This window comes from Gallus gallus, chromosome Z (assembly GCF_016699485.2).
Source record: "Gallus gallus isolate bGalGal1 chromosome Z, bGalGal1.mat.broiler.GRCg7b, whole genome shotgun sequence".
NCBI lineage: Eukaryota > Metazoa > Chordata > Aves > Galliformes > Phasianidae > Gallus > Gallus gallus.
In genome coordinates this window covers 42,251,466-42,270,342 of record NC_052572.1, presented here as the reverse complement: position 1 = coordinate 42,270,342, position 18,877 = coordinate 42,251,466, and the positions used below count along the sequence as shown (strand labels likewise).

General features: G+C 39.6%; 1 protein-coding gene and 3 non-coding genes across 16 annotated transcripts in view; all 4 read right to left on the bottom strand.

Moving 5' to 3' along the window:
• Positions 1-8,230: 8,230 nt before the first annotated feature.
• AOPEP (aminopeptidase O (putative)) overlaps positions 8,231-18,877 on the bottom strand; it is a 175,018-nt gene continuing 164,371 nt past the window's right edge. For 6 of the 13 annotated variants that reach the window (XM_040656059.2, XM_046905567.1, XM_025145254.3 and 3 more), the window contains 3 exons: positions 14,691-14,777; positions 11,900-12,044; positions 8,231-8,958 (listed from right to left, as the gene is read on the bottom strand). In XM_040656059.2, the coding sequence (XP_040511993.1) occupies positions 11,904-12,044; positions 14,691-14,777 (228 nt within the window). In that variant the 3' untranslated portion in view covers positions 8,231-8,958; positions 11,900-11,903. Of the gene's footprint in view, positions 9,634-11,899; positions 12,045-14,690; positions 14,778-18,877 lie in introns of those variants that run through there. The other 7 variants (XR_006932390.1, XR_006932392.1, XR_006932393.1 and 4 more) reach the window with 2 other exon arrangements.
• Positions 9,495-9,562, bottom strand: MIR24-2 (microRNA 24-2). Its single transcript, NR_031498.1, has one exon. It is a non-coding gene; the product is annotated as a microRNA 24-2 (primary transcript).
• On the bottom strand, positions 9,999-10,095 carry MIR27B (microRNA 27b). The gene has a single exon (NR_031497.1). It is a non-coding gene; the product is annotated as a microRNA 27b (primary transcript).
• MIR23B (microRNA 23b) lies at positions 10,246-10,331 on the bottom strand. Its single transcript, NR_031496.1, has one exon. It is a non-coding gene; the product is annotated as a microRNA 23b (primary transcript).

Sequence of the window (18,877 nt, the reverse complement as noted above, 5' to 3'; positions counted from 1 at the left end):
CTTGAGCACAGGGTTAAACTAGATGATCTCCATAGGTCCCTTCCAACCAATATGGCTTTGTCATTCTTTGTATTAAACTGAGTGGTTTGTTGAACTGAGTTTTTGGTGTAGTGGAAACACCGACAGAGTGTTCTCTATGGAGATGGGATGAAAAACACCCTAAAATTTTTCTCCAAAGGAAGAGTCCCATTATTTGATGTGAGATTCCTTAAATTCTCTCCATATTAAAACTATAGTTAATTTTACCTAGTTAAAAGGATTAGCGAAGAGTTGCAATGCATGATTCTTGCAGATTTATTAATTCATTGGTGTGGGTATTAAGTTGCTGGAGATGAATTTTTAACCTTCCTTTCATTGTGCTTTTTTTTTTCACCACTATCTAAATGCATGGAAACTCTTGTAATTTTCTTAAACAAAATCAATATCCTATTAAGTAGTGAGAGATCTATTCAAGCAGGAAGGAAATGTATAGTAATAGCAGAAAGAACAAAATGAGCTGTGGAAAGATATATTCTTATTTTCCTGTGTTTATGTTATTAAGAAGTAGTCAATAATTTAAATATTATAAGGAGGTTTTGGTTGCTTACGGAGACTTTAAGGAAAAGCAATCAATTGATGCTATCTGTAACTTTAAAAAGGAACATCTGTCCTGGCATTCTTTTTGATTAATTTAGCATAGTTATAAGTCTTTAGTGTTTCTTTTTCCTTGCTGCTTCACAGTGCTTGAATTATGATCTAACATTGATATAAACCATGATTTTGTGTGATGTCAAAGCTGCTTTTGTTAGCGTGCCAGTGGTAGGCAACAGAGTGCTTTTGGTAGATCTGAGTAATGGAAGATTTCTCCTATGGTGGCTCCTGCATCATCTGCCTAATGTGTATCATCTCCTCTGCAGACTCTGCTTTCTGAAAAAGTCCTTTGGAGCCTTCAAGGCTGTACTTATGTGCAGAACCAGCCAAGAAGTCCTGAAATTGGGGCTACAAGTCACTTGTTTCCTTTCCTCCAATCTTCATGTCATCACACACTCTCATTCTGGATATTATACTGCATAGAGAACTTTTTAAAATGTTATCCTTCAAGGAGTTGCTTTGACTAGGAATACAAACAGTAAATTTAGCGCATTTGTTGGTGGTATTTCATTCCAGCCCAAGACTGTCACGTTACAGCCCTTTGTGTTCTGCATGCTGTCCACCCGGGGAAAGGGGTGATTGGCATCTGTGGGTTTTCTTCAAAAAAAGACAGTGCTGTGGCTTCTCTTCAGTTAGGATCTCAGCATAGTGCATGGACAAAGCAGAATGCACTTTGTTTTGCAAGGTGTGCTAGGAACAGCTCTGTTACCAGTTACTGTAGTTTAGCTGATCAGCAGTAACACCTTAATCTGTTGTTTCTGGGATTTGTGATCACCTTTCCATAATGGCACTGCAAATGTGCAGAGAGGTGTCCCAGAGAGTCAGACTGAAGATGCAAGTGAAAGAATAATAGTTATGGTAGGTGATAGTTCATACTGTGGAACTGCATGTTTTGCGTGGTTTTGGTTTGGGGTAATGCAATCAAAAAAATTCTTAAGTGTTATACAAGTTACTGATGAAAGGTCCAGCAGAAATAATGAGCAACTACTAAAGCAAACACTGAAAATACAAGATCGATCCATGTATTTCATGGACTATTAAGTGACAGAATAAAATGCTGATGTTGTGTGTGAGTGAAAAATGTTGCACTAAATAAAATGCAGTCTTTTATTGTGATGTAAGAAAGAGTACAAGAACGTGAGAATTTCTGAACCTCAGCTGTGGCTGCCAGACCTGAGTCTGAAAAGTCAAAACCTATGATGTTAAGTGAGGAGTGCTGCACCTGACACCGAACATGTTTTTAGTCCATATCTTATTTCCCATATAGTCTTCAATGGCTGTGTTAGACTATCATCATGTTTTGCTGCATAACACAAGTTACACCACTGCAGCCAAACAAGCTGGTGCCAGAAGCCTCCCTCAAGCTGGTCCCAGAGGCCTCCCTCTAGCCTCTAGGCCTACGTCTTATCCGTTGCTGTATTCCCATATAGGTCTGTTTAAGTCCACCTACCCCCCTAGTACTTTCTTCTTCCTCATGACAGATGTTTTCCTTCAGATACTTGTCTGGATGTTAACACATATACTAATGGCAACCAGTTCTGCTGCTGCTGCCTTACCAGGGAGCAGCTTTTATGTTGTTGGATGGTCTGTTCCCAGTCAGTGCCAGCAAGGGTCTTCCCTTGCTTGTGTTGGACGCTTTCCTTTAACCTGCTGTCTGTCTGCTGGAGGGAATAAACCTCACCAGCCCCTTATGATGGCTGAAGTGTACTGAGATTTTTTTTCTAAGATTTTTTTCTCTGATGAACTGCAGAAGAGTTCTAGTGATCTTGTCAGTAGGCACAGATTGTTGCTTAATTTGTATTTTGTGTTCTCGTATTTGTGTGAAGGAAGAAAGTAAAGAAGGAAGGAAAAAACGAGCACACTGAAACTCTTGCAGAAATTCTGCAGTGATTTTTTATATTCAATTTAATGGCAACACTTTTGTAGAATTAGGAAATAGCAATGCCATCTATGACAGTTAAACCAAACATAAGCAAATAGCAGAAAAGTTCAAAACAATGCTGTGTCTTTAACAATTCCATGTACTTACCCAACTCTCTATGTCTTGACATAGCTTGCTATTCTAAAAGCATGCTCCATAACTCTTCTAGGTTATGTTAGACAGACTCATTTCAGAAAGCAGTGGCCCCTTGGAAACAATGTCCCCCTCTGTTATTTTGAATAAAACTACCTCTCAGGCCCACAAACTTTTGCCAGTGCATATTTCCCTCTTGAACACATTTTGATGTGTTCTTGACCATAATGAACAGTTCCACTTAGTAAACTATGTTCTGAGTTACACTGTCCTTGAGATTCCCCATGTGTGTGTGCCCAGCCAACCTGTGTATACAGCTCCTTCCCTCCTTGCTGTTTTCTTTCTTTGTGGGATTGCTCGGAGCCTCCCAAAACGATGCATTCCATGTGTTGTATGCTACTGATAAAAGTTCCCTTAAAAATTAATGTGTGCGAATGTAGCCTTTTTTTTTTTTTTTTTAACTGGTGGTAATGTAAATTCTAGAGTGTTTAACTTGCCTAAAAATAAGATCCTTTTTTAAGATTTTAAACTAAGTTGTAATGGTAGCTGAAAACACAAATTTCCAGCCAGTACTGTCTTTTCTGGTAGAGAACACTCATGAACGTTTAACTCTTACTAGAAACGTGATGATTGTGCTGCAGTTCTACATCAGCTTGAGCTATTTGTGAATAGGGAGGGAAAAGCCATTCTCAAAATTGTTTGGAAGAGGAGAGCTGCCCTGAAATTTGGTGTGGAATAAATTCTTAAGCTGAAAATTATTGTTATCTGAGAAGATGGAATCATTACAATCTTTTCTAGAGACATGACAAAAATACAGATGTTTTCTTTGTAGACCAGTGAGTCTGTTCTTGAAACATGCTGAAGAAAGAAATTACCTTTCAGCTTTCCTTTCTTGTAGGTTTGCCTCTGCTAAAACAAGTAAGCAGCATGCTGAGCAGTGCACCCTTTGTAATACCCTGGGCCATGTAATACCCATGGGCCATGACAAACAGCTGTCCTTTCTTGCTCTGCCCTGCCTAACCCAGGCCACGGGAGCATGCTGAGCAAATACCCAGCCCAAACCTTGTGATAAAGCTACACCATCCCCTTTGGGAAGATATTTGTGTAGTGATTTAAAGGTTTCACATGATAGTTTTTAATTATTTTTCATCATAGCTTTTCTGATCTCAATTTCTTTTCAGTTTTACTTTACATGTGGCATTGTTGGAGAGTGAGCTCTCAGACTCAGTGACTCTGCACACAAACATTTCCCTCTTATTCTCCCCACCCTCATTTCCATTTCTGCCTGGGATCCAACACATATGTGGGTATGGCCCATGACAGGTTGCTGGGAAAACATGAATCAAGCGACCACAGCCAACGGCTTCTTCCTGGGCTGAGCTGGAATAGCATGAGTCAGGCAATGCATCTTTCAGAGGAGGGAAGTCTCAGACTCTTCCATGTCCCCCCATGTGATACCAGCTCACCCTCTAGGCACTGCCCTCACATGGACTTTAGTTTGTTAATTACTGTTTAATTCACATCTATAACCTTAGTTTGAAAGATTATTTTTAGTAAAGTTCAACTTGTCATCCAGCAGGTTGTTGGACAGCAGCAGATCTGGGGACAGCACTCCCTGACACCTCTTAGTGGAAGGGCGGTATAAAGAATGGAACCAACACTTCAAAGAGTGATTTGTTTTTAAGTTGGACTACTTTAGAATTAGGCAGAAATCAAGGAATAAAGCTGAAGGTCTTGCATATCAGATCACGCCTAAGCCTAATATCTAAGAGGGCAGTTCTGCACTTGAACAGCCTGGTAAAGGAATGCTATTTAAACATTATAGAATCATAGAATCACCAACAACATAAGTATCTGCTGAAACTTTGCCTCTCATAGGGGACATAAAATCTCATGGATACTGGGATCATGATACAGTGCCATTTGAATTTGTTTTAAAAAACATTATTGATGTAATATGCTTTTAGATATTGAGATTCAGTGTACCAGCATCAGGTTTGCAGTGAATTAAAGAGTAATGTTTAGTGTTCTGTGTCTGGGTTTATGTCAAATGGCAGTCCTATTGCAGGGAGGTTAAGGGAGTTCTTTGCTCAGGGGAAAATACCATTAAGTCACAGATGTTAAGATGTGAATGCTTCCACATATTTCAGACTTTAAAACTGTATGCATGGAAATAGGCCCCTTGGAGCAAGGACACTGAACACAAAGCCAGGCTGCAGCACCAGGTAGCAGAGACCCACAGCATGAGGCCTGGACTGCCCTGTAGCAGGTAAGGGTCCCTGGCCTGGTGCAATGTGGCCTCCCTGGGCACTTCCTAATACACCTCAAGCTCCTTGTGGAAGGAGTTGTCTTGAGAAGCTTCTGCACAGAACAACAGGGAATCATAGAATCATGGAATGCTGAAAGCCTATGTCTGAGAGCATTGTCCAAATGCTCCTTGAACTCTGGCAGCCTAGGACCATGCCCACTGCCCACTGGTGAAGAACCTACTCCTGATACCCAGATTGAACTGTGATGACAGGGTGCATTTGGGTGCCAAACCGCAGTGGTAGTGGACACTGCACTGTGGGGGGAAGAAGATGTGGGGATGTGGGTAGCGGAGAAAGAAGCAGGAAAGCTGAATGGACTATGGCCATTTCTGAAGTGAAGCCCAATGTGCAGGAGGGAAGAGGTATCTTCTACAGAATAATTAATAGTCTACCAGAAAAAAGAAACAATGAATAACTGCTCAGTAACATGACTGCATGACTGCTAGTTTATACCTAGATGCCCTGTTTCCCTCCCACTCATTTAAACTTTTAAACACAATTACTAAAATCTTCTGTAATAGAACTGACTTAATGCTCACTAGCAAGACCTCCATCAACTGTGAAGACATAAGCTGGTTGGCTTATGCAGTGATCTGCATTACATATTATGATGGCATAGCTCTATAGAATATATATATATTTTTTTTGTATCACCCTTTTTCATACAGCTCAACATCCCATTATTCTTTGTGTTAACTGAGCAGTGTTTTCCAGCCTCCCGAAGCCCTTTGTCCTTTTGTGTAGCAAAACACAGTTTGCTCTGTCTTCGCAAATCGTCCTTTGTTTTCAGCTGTACACACATGTTTGTGGACAGAAAAACTCTGCTTAAAAATCTCTCCTATTAGCAAGGAGTGTTTCTGTCTGCCCATTACCCAGCTGTAGCTGCAGCGCCACCAGGGCTGAGCTGCGCACCACAGCCCCTTTGCCACGTCACATCATTGCTGGCAGAAATCCACACTCGCTTCTCATGCCCCAGGCTTAACATTCTCACTCAGGCAGCACTTCTGGTGAGAGCTGTCTCCAGGCCAGATCTGCTTCCTCCCATTATGTGAGAGGAACGTGCAAACTGGTACACTTAATTCCTCTTTAAAGGAGAAAGCACAGAGCTGGAGCAGCTGCAAGTACATCCCAGCAAAGCTGAAGACAAAACAAAGTAGAGGAACTGCTGTCAGCAAATTGGTATGTTTTAAGCTGTGTTTGTAACAGAAAACATATGATCAGGAATGTGTCTCATCTGGGGGCATGAGCTACCTTGCTCACAGTCTCGTTATAGGCTGCTTCCCTCTAAGGAAGTGACCTCAGAAAAACAGATGGTGCTCCTTGCCTAGCTTCACAGACAGGCATAGTTTTAGCTTAATCTGAGATTCATTTTCTACAGTTAAATGCTAGAATCAGTTAGATCCTAACCATCTGCTGCCCTGGGGCAGTACATGGGACACAGTCTAGGTTTCTGCATGGGGACCTCTACTGCTACCCAATGGCAAAGCCATCAGTACGGAAAGGACTAAACTGGGAATGGGAATGTGGTGGGGGGGAAATGCTTTATTTGATTCAGACTGAATTGGCTATGAAACAGAACAGGATGAAATGCAAGCACGTAGGGCAAGAACACACCTACATGACTGCCAGCGCTGTTCACAGCCACATACAGTAGTGTGCACTGTTTGCTGCTCTTTAAGACTCAGCATTCACCGCCAAAGAGATTCAACAATGCCGCAACATTTCTGCCATGTTCCCCAAGTGCCAGACTCTACTAACAAAAAGTGTTTAAAGAGCAAAATGGTGATTTCACTGGATTTTAGGGTGCTCATAGTCAGACCTGGATAGATGTACAGCCTGGTAAAATATCACTTCAGTGATAAGTGATGATTTTAGTAAGATACAATAAACTTGTATTTCTTTTTCTTTTTCCTTACTTTTATTTACTACAAAACTAATCAGTATTCACAACATCCTCCTCTAAGGAAATTAATGTGGGTACAACCCACATTAGAAGAATTTTGAGAAAAATAAACGGTACAAAAGTTTCTGCATTTAGTTTTTTCTGATAGGATTTCACCAGGCTCTATTAGAACTTATGTAAATAAATGTTATGTGTTTCACTCCCAGAGCTTTTTACATAATTCACAAATATTTAGAATCACAGAATCACCAAGGTTGGAAAAGACCCACAGGATCACCCAGTCCAACCATTCATCCATCACCAGTGGTTCTCACTAAACCATGTCCCTCAACACAATGTCCAAATTTGAAACTAATGCTACTGCTTCTATCAGGCTAAGGAAGCCACCCTTTCATAGATACAACAGTCTCAGTTACTGGCACCAATAGCTAGAAATGAACCATGTGAAGACACTCGAACTGCTTAATCCAAAGCCTCACTCTATTCAGCAGTGCTTGGGTTAGCAACAAGTGACCATATAGCCCTAGCTGCAGGGTGAGGGCTGTTCCCTCTGCCGTTTTTTAGGTTTTGTGGTGTTGGGCTTTTTATTTGCTGTTGCATTTTCACAATGAAGGACAAAGCTGTGTGAGGGCCACCAATGTTCAAAGGCATGCTATTGTTAATACTCTTCAAAACAGACTGCAACAGCTGTAGGAAGCTGTCCTCAGTGAACAACTGGAAAAAAAAAAGGCAAGAAAATATACTGTTTTTGAAGATATTTGGTAATATTTACAAAGTATGGAACATCTCATGTGCCAGGTAGCTTTCACAGTACTGGCTAAGAACAAGACATATTTAATTTAGGTGTCTTGCGTAAGAGCCTCATTCAGCTTTGGGTTCTTTCCCTGATGCAGTAAAGAAATCAAAAAGCATGCTGGCTTTTTTTTCTGGCCTTTGCAGAAAAACCTTGTGAAACAAAGCATAATTCTTTCATAAAAAGGTGGGATCCCTTAATAAATATATTCATAAGTGTAACTGCATTACAAGTCCCTGCAGTATATCAGCAGGCGCTTGGTAAATTTCCCAACTCCTTCTACACACAGAAGTTGCTGACTGATCGTAATTCAGGTGATGACACTGTACCTGTAGAGGGGAGGTCAGGAAGTAGAGTCAAGTAAAGAGGAATGGGACTCCTTGGGCTCGTGTCACCAGTGAGGTAGGCTTTTAAGAAATTGCATGCACTGGACTTTTCCAGTGTAATTTTTCTTGTTACTATCTGTTAACCACTTTCAGCTTCTTCTGTCTTACTGTGGAATTGGAAATGTTTTTTTTTTTTTTTTCCTTCTTAGGTTTATAAACTAACTTCAAACTGCTATTCAATGGAGAAACTACACATATTTGAAAAACATATTTATTGTTACAAGTATTGGATTTAAAACAATAGTGTACAAAGTAAGCATGTTCACAAGCGTTTGTGTTTTAAAGTCATTTTCTGAAAGGAATAGTTGCATTGCAATTAGTGAAGATACCAATCCTAGAAATGAAGAGCTACACTTGATAGATCACTGTGCAAAAAAAGAAGTAGAACAGGGCTATGGAACACATTTCCAGAATTTGAGAGGTACATTTCTGGTAGAAGTTAACCTAACCAAGACAGGGACAACATTTTAATCTCTCCTTCAGTCCCATCCCATCATTAGATCAATGGCTGGTCACCTTCCAGAGACTATTCCATTTTCCAATTAATCTCCCCACGCTACCATCCAGCTAATTTTATGTTAACTTTCTGAAGTGGTGTAGAAGATACAAACAAAATCTTAAGTACACAATAAAGTTTCATCAAATTTCATAAATTCCTGTCAAATTGTTTGTATTGTAAGGACTACCTAGAGCCACAATAGATTGTATGTATGTGTGTATAAAGCCGGTTTGTGTCTGTGCATTTTTACCTGTTCTTGGTTACAGTGAGCCTCTGGAAAACAAATACTGAAAGGTAAATGTTTCTGTCAGCTGATTGTTTTAGCAGTCACTTAATCCTTCTTTTGATGTCTTGGATCAAGGAAATCCTAGCATCACCGAGGTTTAGTAGGAGATAGATTAAAAGAATTTCTCTGTGATCTTTCCTGTAACGGAAAGAGCAGTAGAAGTTATTACTCTGTCACAATAAAACAGTATCTCTGTATTCCTTATTTTCAAATGTTATTTTTTTTAGGTTACTAGTAGAGCATAACTGTGGTTAAAAAGTTAACAAAGCTGAATTTGTATTTTAAATGCACTGTTTCCCATTATATCTTCTGTGATAGAAGTCTGTGTTCTGGGAAGGGAGATCTCTTCAGAGCTACCACAACAGTGTTTGGAGAAGATGCAGAAGAGCCAAAGAACAAGCAATTCCCCCAGTTATTAGCAGGTTACTCTGAAAATAATGCTGGAGGTGTTACCAGGGCAATGCTGTGCAATATTATACATATTCACATACCTCTTGTCACAAGCCAACAGTTCTCTAAACAGTACTGAGGTAGCTTTTCCACCTTAAGAATATGGTGTTTAACGTCAGGACAGCATAACGTATACTAACTTGATTTTAGAGAGAAAACAGTAACAACATTTTTCAAAGGCTCTTAGAAAAGGCACATCTTTATTTTTTTGCTCTAGGGCTCGACTCCTGTTCCTGCTGAACTGAGCCAGTATGTAAAATCAGAACTGATATCAGCTCAGTAGGCACCGGAGGACGGGTCCATCCATGCTCGGGACAACAGCAGCAGCCGTAAGTGGCAGCTCCAGTCGGAAACAACCATTTCCTGAAAACGATACACAGTGCTAAGCTACAGCTGCACAGAAAACACAGGAGCATCCATTGAAGAAGAGCCTACAAAACAAAGCTTTATAGACAATTGCAGTTTAACGTCACAAACACTGATTTCCTCTGACCTTCAGAAAAGCTCTGTAACCACGTTACTGTACGAAATAACTTATTTTTGCAGTCAGACAGAAGGAGTGCTGTTTATTTTCATTTAAAAAAAAGTCTTTGGTCCTCTCCAACCGTCTCTGCCTCTTAGCCACTCCACACTATATTTGGCACACCAGCACTAATTGCAAAGCTGCCTGTCAAGCAGTGAATGCTCTCCACCCTATGCAGGCTGACACTTAAGAAACATCCTCATCTCACCTTCTCTTCAGGTGCAGAACTTAGCCACTGTGAACAAAGAGGGAAACAATCACTGTTCACCAATCAGCTAAGCTCTGCACCTCACCAGAGAGGTCTCCGTCTCAGTACCACTAATTATCAGATGAGGTTCTTCCATGGTGCGTCTGCTCCTTTCCTCTTTGGCCTCTTTTGTTTAATTGATGGAGAGGATGCCACACTGTACATGTTATCAGATAGTTATAGTCATTTTCAGAGTAGCAGCTGCGGTCATGGCTATGTGGTAATCCCTGGCAATGTGATTTTAATCTTAACTCACAAATCATCATGCCAGGAACCCAAACAGCCACAACATTAAAAGAAAGCTGTGCAGTCACACAGACACATTTCTAGTGGCACTTTAGCTTTTATTTTATAGCTCACCATGCTTTTCTAGTCTGTCTAAAAAGTCAAACAGCAATTCTAGACTACTGTGCATAGATAATACATAATATTACTGTGCTAGACAGATACTTACCACCAGAAATTGTAGAAATGTTTATGTCATTATTTAAGGAAATATGGAAAGATGGTGCCAAGCATTGTGGTATTGGAACAAACTGCATCTTCCTATTCCTGACATCTACCAGATTATAAAATGTTGTATGTAACTCAAATTACTGTGGGTCCCTGGTAACTGGGAGACCATGTAAGCAAATCCCTTAACTCTATTTATTTAGAAGGCAGTCTCCTCCCATAACTTCTACCCTTGCACTCTTCAGTCTCCACCACATTTCCCATAAATGTTTTCTGGCAGACATACTGCTTGTCTATACAGAACATGTATAGACAGATATGCACAGAACTGTTTATAAACAAACTTGTATTCATGGTATCTTCATAAAAATAAATGCCACAAATTCAAGTGGAACTTACATTTAAGTAATGTCACATGTACAGTCTTGAATGGGAGAAAAAAACATAATCAAGATTCCTATTAAGTACCAATAGAAAATAATGACTTTGCTAAATCAGAAGCCTTAATTTTGAAACAAAAAAATCAATCGTAAGGGTATGTAAACAGTCAAGGCAATCAGTCTGTCAGATGAGCTACATCATGAAGCAAAAATGTGAGGATATTCACACTAATATCCTATTTGGCTACGTGTTCAACACACATGTACAAACACTGCAAAGCAATTCAAATAGACTGAGAGGTGGCAAATATCTTCACAAATAACAATTTATAACCTCCTTCTACAGCAATCTTTATTTTGTGAATATTTCTTGCAATTTTGTTTCTTTTTCACTGAATCTTCTCCATTAATTTCAGAAACAAGTTAGAGTATGTAAGACATTAACCAGCATCTTTATGTTAAGGCTACTCTTATCTTACAACCAGTCTCCAAACACCTGACTACACTTTACATGGTTGAATTAACAAATTGTTCTCACATGATTCAGATTTGGTTTGAAGTGCACAACTTTGCTATTCCATTTTAGGCTCAGGTTCCTTTCAAAGACTGTGCTACCTGTACAATCAGCACGTGCTTTGTTAAACAGAAATGCTCCTCATTGGTGCAATTTTGCGTAGGGTATGCTGTAGACAGAGTTAAGAATACAGAATAGAAAACAACTGTAGGCGGAACCTGGCCTTTCCTGGCCATTCTGACTTACAACTGCCCCTCGTACAGTCCAGCATAATGTTTACAGCAAAGCACCTCCATGCTCTCCAGCAAGTGCCTACACATCTAACTCACACTCCAGCAGCTGCACTTAAAAAAATAAAAAAAATAAAAACCAGATATTTAAACACAAGTTACTTCTTAAACTAAGCAGCCACAAGCTCTGTGGGATGTCAAAGTTTACTACGTTCAGTGAGCTCTGCAGATTCTTCCTTTATGAGGCAAGATCAACATGTTTAATTTAAAAAGAAAACTCACCTCTTCAAAATAACATCTCTGCCACAACTTTGGCTGCAGACATGTCCATCTGTTCTTGTGCTGCAGCAAAGCATTTGAATGCAAGTTCTTGTTGTTTTGCATCTTCATTCAACATTAATTCACCATAGAGATACACACCCATTGCCTGAAAGAAGAACACAACATACAGTCACATCCTGTTATTAGTTGGATGGTTTTCATTTTGTTAGCCTCCAAATACTCATTTAATTCAAAAACACCACAGAAAAGGCCTTAATACTCCATAGCATGCCATTCCCCAGAATGCAGTTTTCTCTGGCTCTCTGTGGCCTAAGATTGCCTATGTGTTGTATTGAGCGTGTAAAAAAAGATTATTAATTTAAGAAATGTCATGACAAGAAAATGCTTTTTCACCCCTTTTTTTTTTTTTTTTTTGCTGCTTTTGAAGTTGAAATCTGTTTTTTTTTAATCCACTACCTGTAATACTTCCAAATGCCCCTTAAGAAAGCAGCTTGTCCTTCCTTCAACAGGATACACATTTTCTTTCCAAGTGGGACATTTCCACACACTAATAAAGAGCACATCAGCTAGAACACCCACTCCAGAATTCCCACCTAGCAATTCTGTAACTTGGAATCAACAGTGTGTGGCCAGGTCTGTGTTTCAGTTTTCTCTTTACATCTGAGATATGGTTGGACCTTCTGTAAGGATTATGTCTCTTAGTGCTCATCCTGGACAAAAGCAGATAGCCGAGCATGTGGGAGTAAGACATGGGCCCCTTTAATAGCAGGTAGCAAAGCACTGGCTAATTTCATAGGAAATGCATTGGGCATTGCCCCCCCAACTCCCCCCCCCCCCTTTTTTCTCCCTCTCTCTCTCTCTCTCCGAAGATAGAAGCTTTTAATCAAATTATGAGAATTCTGTAAGGGTTAAGCTGCACTTATCAAAACTGGATTACACACGTGAAAAAAACATTAGCAGCTTAGCACATTAACTTCTACAGTTTTACTTGATGCTTGGACAGTTGCAAGAGAGGAAAAATAGGAATAATATTGAAAAACACAGTTTGTAATACTGTTTCTCACAATTTCTAGGACTGACTGATGAGATTAAAAATTAAGCTTCAACAAACTGTGAAATTTATAGTTTAACACTGACTGAAATCAAAGGGAGCAGTCTCAGTCAGACATAAGTCTGCCAGATGATGTGACAATGCTCTAACCACGCTGTCCTGCATCCAGAGACCCAAACCTCAGATTTCCAGGATCTGGAGCTGCAGATCACACTGCCTTGGAGCTGGGTTTGGGTTGTTTTTCTGGTGAACATCAAAACGATGTAATTTTGCTCAAAAAAAAAAAAAAAACCAAAACAACAACAACAAAACAAACAAACAAACAAACAAATGCTTCTCTACTCAGTATTAATATTTTTCCCCCAAACCTTAACATTAAAATGCAACAAACATGCTGAACTTTTGTAATCCTGGAGAGAATTAAATAGCCATATTTGCATTTTTCCCGGACTTAAAAAATAAAATACTTCCAAGTTTCTCATGATCAGTAAGGATACACAATCACTCTGATTTGAGTTGTAATGATTCCAGAACCTGGTTGTGCCATAAACTGTTTCTACTGTTGGAATAGATTCAATGAAAGATATTGGAGATGTTGCATGAAAAAAAATGTTGCAAAAATTCTTTCCCTACACTGCAGAAAACATTTGTATTTATTTATAACCATATTTGTTCTAAACATAAAGCAAATCAATATTTTTGCGTGAACTTGGTTATTCTTTTTCTCCCTTTCTGCTGGTGCATATCTGCATACTTCCATATGATTAAAATATGCACAATAGCACAGTATATATAACTCCTTGTTGTCATAAATGATGTTGTTGTATCATGTAGGAGGGGGTAGGGAGGGGGATGCATTGTGTGTGTTTTGTTCTTTAAACAGAAAACTTGCCAAGAAGTCTTGGGATTGTTTTTGGCTGATATGTAAATAGGCAGTATGCTCCAGAGCTGGAAGAATGAGCATAAGAGACTGTGCCATTGTAACAGAATTTAGTCTGAAAGTACAAAAACTTCACAGGCTGTATCTGTCTTTGTTCATTTTCAACATGAAAGGCAAAGGCATGAAAAATCTTCATGATTCTCACATGTCTTGCAACCTTTTCTATTATAAATCACTTGTAAATATATCCATCATCCTAGGCAGTGAAGGTCTTGATTTTATAGTTCATAGTGAATAAAAACAAATGGAAGTGAAACCAAAGAAACAAAGCAGAAGTACAGTTACAACTGTAATATCGTAACAAGTTAATAGCCACAGTAAAGACATTTTGCATGGTTGGCCTCTTAAAACCTCAAAATTGTCTCACTAACAGTGGAGATGCCTTCATTCTCTGGAAGAATGTAACAGTGCTATGCTTCTCCATCTGTGCATTGTCTCGAAAACTTTAGTCACTGTTTTGCACTTAAGTCATACCCACCTGAGTTAATATTCACAACTAGACTTGCCTTTGCCACCCTGCAAATCCAGCCAATGCTGAGAAGCACTTTGCTAGCATCACTGTTTCCTCTGGCTGGCATATCATGGAAGCAGTGGGAGACAATATATCTTATTTTATCAGCTACCGTAAGATCAGCATGCTTTAGTGGAGCTGATTACCACCTAGGTAGATTCCTTATACTTATTCAACATTTCAACTGCAGCAAGTAGATGCAATAAAACAAGCTTTTAGTTTCACACTACTGGTTTCAAGAAGATGTGAAAGGTGATTATTTTGAAAATGCCGATTACATCAAACTGACCTGATCTTCTCTGAGAAATTTTTCAATATCTCCATATCCAGGCACATATTTGTGTTTAACAACAAGTTCACACCACCGATGACGAACCTACAGGAAGAGGAAAAAAAAGAAAAAGAAAACAAATTAAAAAAAAAAAAAAAGAAATTTTATCTGTGTCTTTCTGGGATTTGGTACCCCACAAGACCCAAAGATATGCCTCTAATTCTAGATTAGTGAACTAATCTGTATTCTAGCATCAATTTGTAGCATCTTCTTCTGTTTACAAATCTGCTTGCACTCAAAAAGCTAGGCCGTTCTACTACACAGAGAAACACCAGTCATTAACATATTGTAATATGAAAAAGTATAAAAGTTTTCAAGCAAATCACAGTTGAAATAAACTTATATATAAGTAGCATGAACATGCCTTTGAAAAGCACATACTTTTTGCTGTCTTTAAATTTCTGCTCTTTATCACCTCTGTAGCACAAGCATTACCTTGCATGGCTTCCTCAGGTGTATGCACTAATCAGTCTGAAAGCTTTTACTCTATTACTGACTCAGCATTGAGCCCAAAGGAAAAAAATAAACACAAAAAAACCACAAAACAACACTCTCCTGCTTCTCTTGTTTCAGCCTTTGTTCTTATAATCAGCATTTATAATAAGAGTAAAATGTAAGTGGTCTTAGTATTTTTTCCACTTTGTCCTACAGGACAGCATCAGAGGAGCTTGTGTCTAAATTTCAAAAACAGCTCAGGCACAAGGCTCGCACACTGCAGAAGTCTATTCTCAAACACTGTTTTTCATGGATAGAGCCACAACACCTGCACAGGTGTGGATGTGCTCACATGCTTCTACTACTTCATGTAGCGCAGGTCTGCCATATGTTTCTGCTACTGTCTGATTACTCGAATTCCCACCACTCTGCAGAAGATGGAACAATGAAGCTGTGTCTTTTCCTTAATCATTGGGTTCCCACTCCTGGCAGTAAAGCTCCTTTCAAAGAGTTTGAAAGGAAAACATTGATTTGTTGAGTGAGATTTGGGACAGCACACACTTTTCTTTCTCTCTTCTCTATTTTTCTCAAGGTCATTACAAATCCTGGCACAACCCCAGCCCTGCCGTGCTGGAGAGCTGCCAGCTGGGGCAGGAGCAGCATGTCTGTTATCCTCAGATTACATGTTTACCTCCTGCTTCCCAAAAAGTGCCAGCGCTCCCATGGTGCTGCACAATGCAGGAGCACCAGCTGCTGCTGACAGGCCCACGAAGCAGTCAGCAGTACAGCTGACCTGTGGCGCGTTTTGGGGTGCAGTGTAGCAGCACCAAGGCTGCTTAGTGTGCAGGAGGGCATGGCATTGCCAAGGAGACCTGGAGGGTGGCTGGGGCCAGCTACAGACTACATGGCACATAGGCTGTTGTGCAACACAGCAAATGCAGTCTCTTCTTGGACCCAAGTACTACAAAGAACCATTTTTAATTCTATGATCCATGCCCTAGGTTCATACCAAACACATGACAATTTTATTCATATAAGAGGAGGATGGAAAAAATAATTTTGGTTCCTGATGTTTCATCCATTGCTCAGAGCAGGAGAAGTTGAGCCCCTCGGCTCTGCAGTGTGAGCAGGCCCAAACCAATGTCAGAAGGAAATTCTGAAAGAAATTCTCATGGTAGAACTGAGCTAACCATACCACATCCTGTGTATGCTCGTCTTGGCTCTTCCTCTCAGAAGCCAATATACAGTGGTGAAAATAAGTCAGTCTTCTCCAAATTTCCTCTCTGTGATTTCTCTGTACTCTCCTCTGCATGGCGCAGAGATGCATGCCATATGTCATTCTGGCTGGCTACGTGGGACCAACTCAACCTGAGAAGCAATTCACAGCCACTCTTCCCACTGCTGCTGGCAGCATGCGCTGCCTTCAGCAGAACCACAGCAGCACCTGCCACCTCTCCAATGCTCCTGCTGCCTAGCAGCTGAAGGCACCACCTGACAAAGCTGGAAATGCTGCTGGCTTTCCTGGCCTGCGCTTCAGGCTCAGAACTGCTCTGCCCAGGAGGGGCCTGGTTACACCTCTGACCTTTAATGCACCCCCCTGACTCTTTCATTCCTTCAAACCTCCTCTGAGGTTTGTAAGTCACCACACATCTCAGCTGTGCATTTCTGCGCTTCAGCTCAATGTCAGGAAGACACTCAGACAAGTCACTTTCTCAGGTTTGACTTCTGAAAACCCACTGACACGTTTCTACAGAAATAACTGCATCAAGATCTACGTACTGGCTAGCATCTAGGTGAAACACCTCAAAGCGCTGCTACTGCCAGATAGCACACAGTGCCCACACTAGGACCACCTTCAGTAGTCTCATACTAACTTCTAATTTCACTTCAAGAAATATTGTGTGGTACCGTGTATTTTATGTGCCACTCAAATACCACCTGTATTTTGACAATGCAGTGCAAAATGTTTTGAAACCAAAATGAAAATGTTCAGATATAGTAGACTCTACATAACATTTCAAATGAAATAAATGCTTACATAAAATTCATTGAAAATCTAGCTCTAAGACAATCCTTTTGTTCTAACAATCTGGGCCACAGTCTTCTGGTAAATGGTGCTTGAAGCTGATGGAGTAAACTCACATCAGGCCACTTTCAAAAGAAAAGCTCCCACTGATGTATCTGTAGAACAATATTTTTATATTAGAGTGATAATTTTTATCTTCTGACCCTGGTGATAACTTGCTTTGTCTAATCTGTATTACTCTCCTGAGCTTCACACAAATAATAAGGCATACCTAAACCAAATACCTTCACAGAAAACTTTATGTGTTATTCTGTAATGATCTAGCTTGCTAATATTCTCAGTCATATATGTGCAAGCAAAAAAAAAAAAAAAAAAAATTTTACTTCTGAGGTCTACAAATAAGATTTAGAAAGCAAGTAATCTAAGCCATGACCTTAAGAGAGAATAGAAGAAGACGTGAGAATAGAAAAAAGAGAAAACTAGAGTTGTACTCAGCTCTTGGTATGCAGAATACGAGACTAGCTTCAGGGAAGATGAGTACATTTTGCTAATAGCTGGACAACAAATCTAAATCACAGAACAAAACCAACACACTTAGAGATCCTAGAAAACAGTGTAATGTGAAATACAGTAAGAGCTATTGTCCACCAAAGTGGAAGCTTTATTAATGTAGGAAGCATACATGATCTTTATAAATCACGAGTTCAGACTTGATTGAAAAAAGAATATATTTCAACAACTAGAATTGTAAATGCTATTTAAACAGTCTCAGATGCCAGACTCTGGTCTAATTCAGAGATGAAAAATATAGCAAAACTTTTCTGAAAAATGATGCTGTCCTACTATAGATTAGCTTTAATTAACAAGAGATAATCTGGTATCTCCAGAGCACCAGAATGCTGTTCTGTTCCATTTGAAATTATTTACTTTCAGTCTCTTCCTATCTACACGTAAATTGGATTCAAACATTAGAGCATTTTCAGACAATTAAGAAACAATATCACATGCTACTATGCAAAGTGGGCTTAATGATTTTTTTTTAATCCCATTCTATCTTTTCAACAGCAAAGATTTGAGAACTACTACTCTTTAACACACCAGCCAGGTTGTATCAGTGACATTTAATAGAGCCTGCATTTCACATGAGCATTCCTACCCTCTAAGCCATAAGATGTACATGCTTTAGTAGTAAATTTGGTTTCACAAATATTTACAAAGAAAGATGATCAGGGATGTTAAATGAGCTTAGAAGCAAGCAGTTTAAACTGCTGCACGTTACAACTCTGCTGACAAAATATCAGATTGACAATCTGAAAAGAATGTATTCAATAGCCAAAAACCTAGTGAATGCAAACAGAATGGATACATCACTGTGACAAGGAGTCTGAAATTGGAATTTCTGTGTATGCCAAAGGTCTGTCAGGAGTCTGAGCAAAAAAGCTGTCTAACAGCTTTAATGAACTAGTATTTTGGTCCAAAAACTCACTGAGTCTTCAGTGCATAAGTAACTTAACAGGTAGTGAACTGCAATCCTCCAACAACACTGCAGGGCCAGTGAAATCATATCCAGATACAGTACTGCAGAAGCCAGCAGTTGACAGCTACTTTTGTTCCCAAGACCCTCAGAGTTTCAAGATTCAATTAATGCTGTAGTTTCCATCTGCAATGCTCTCTCACAGCCATA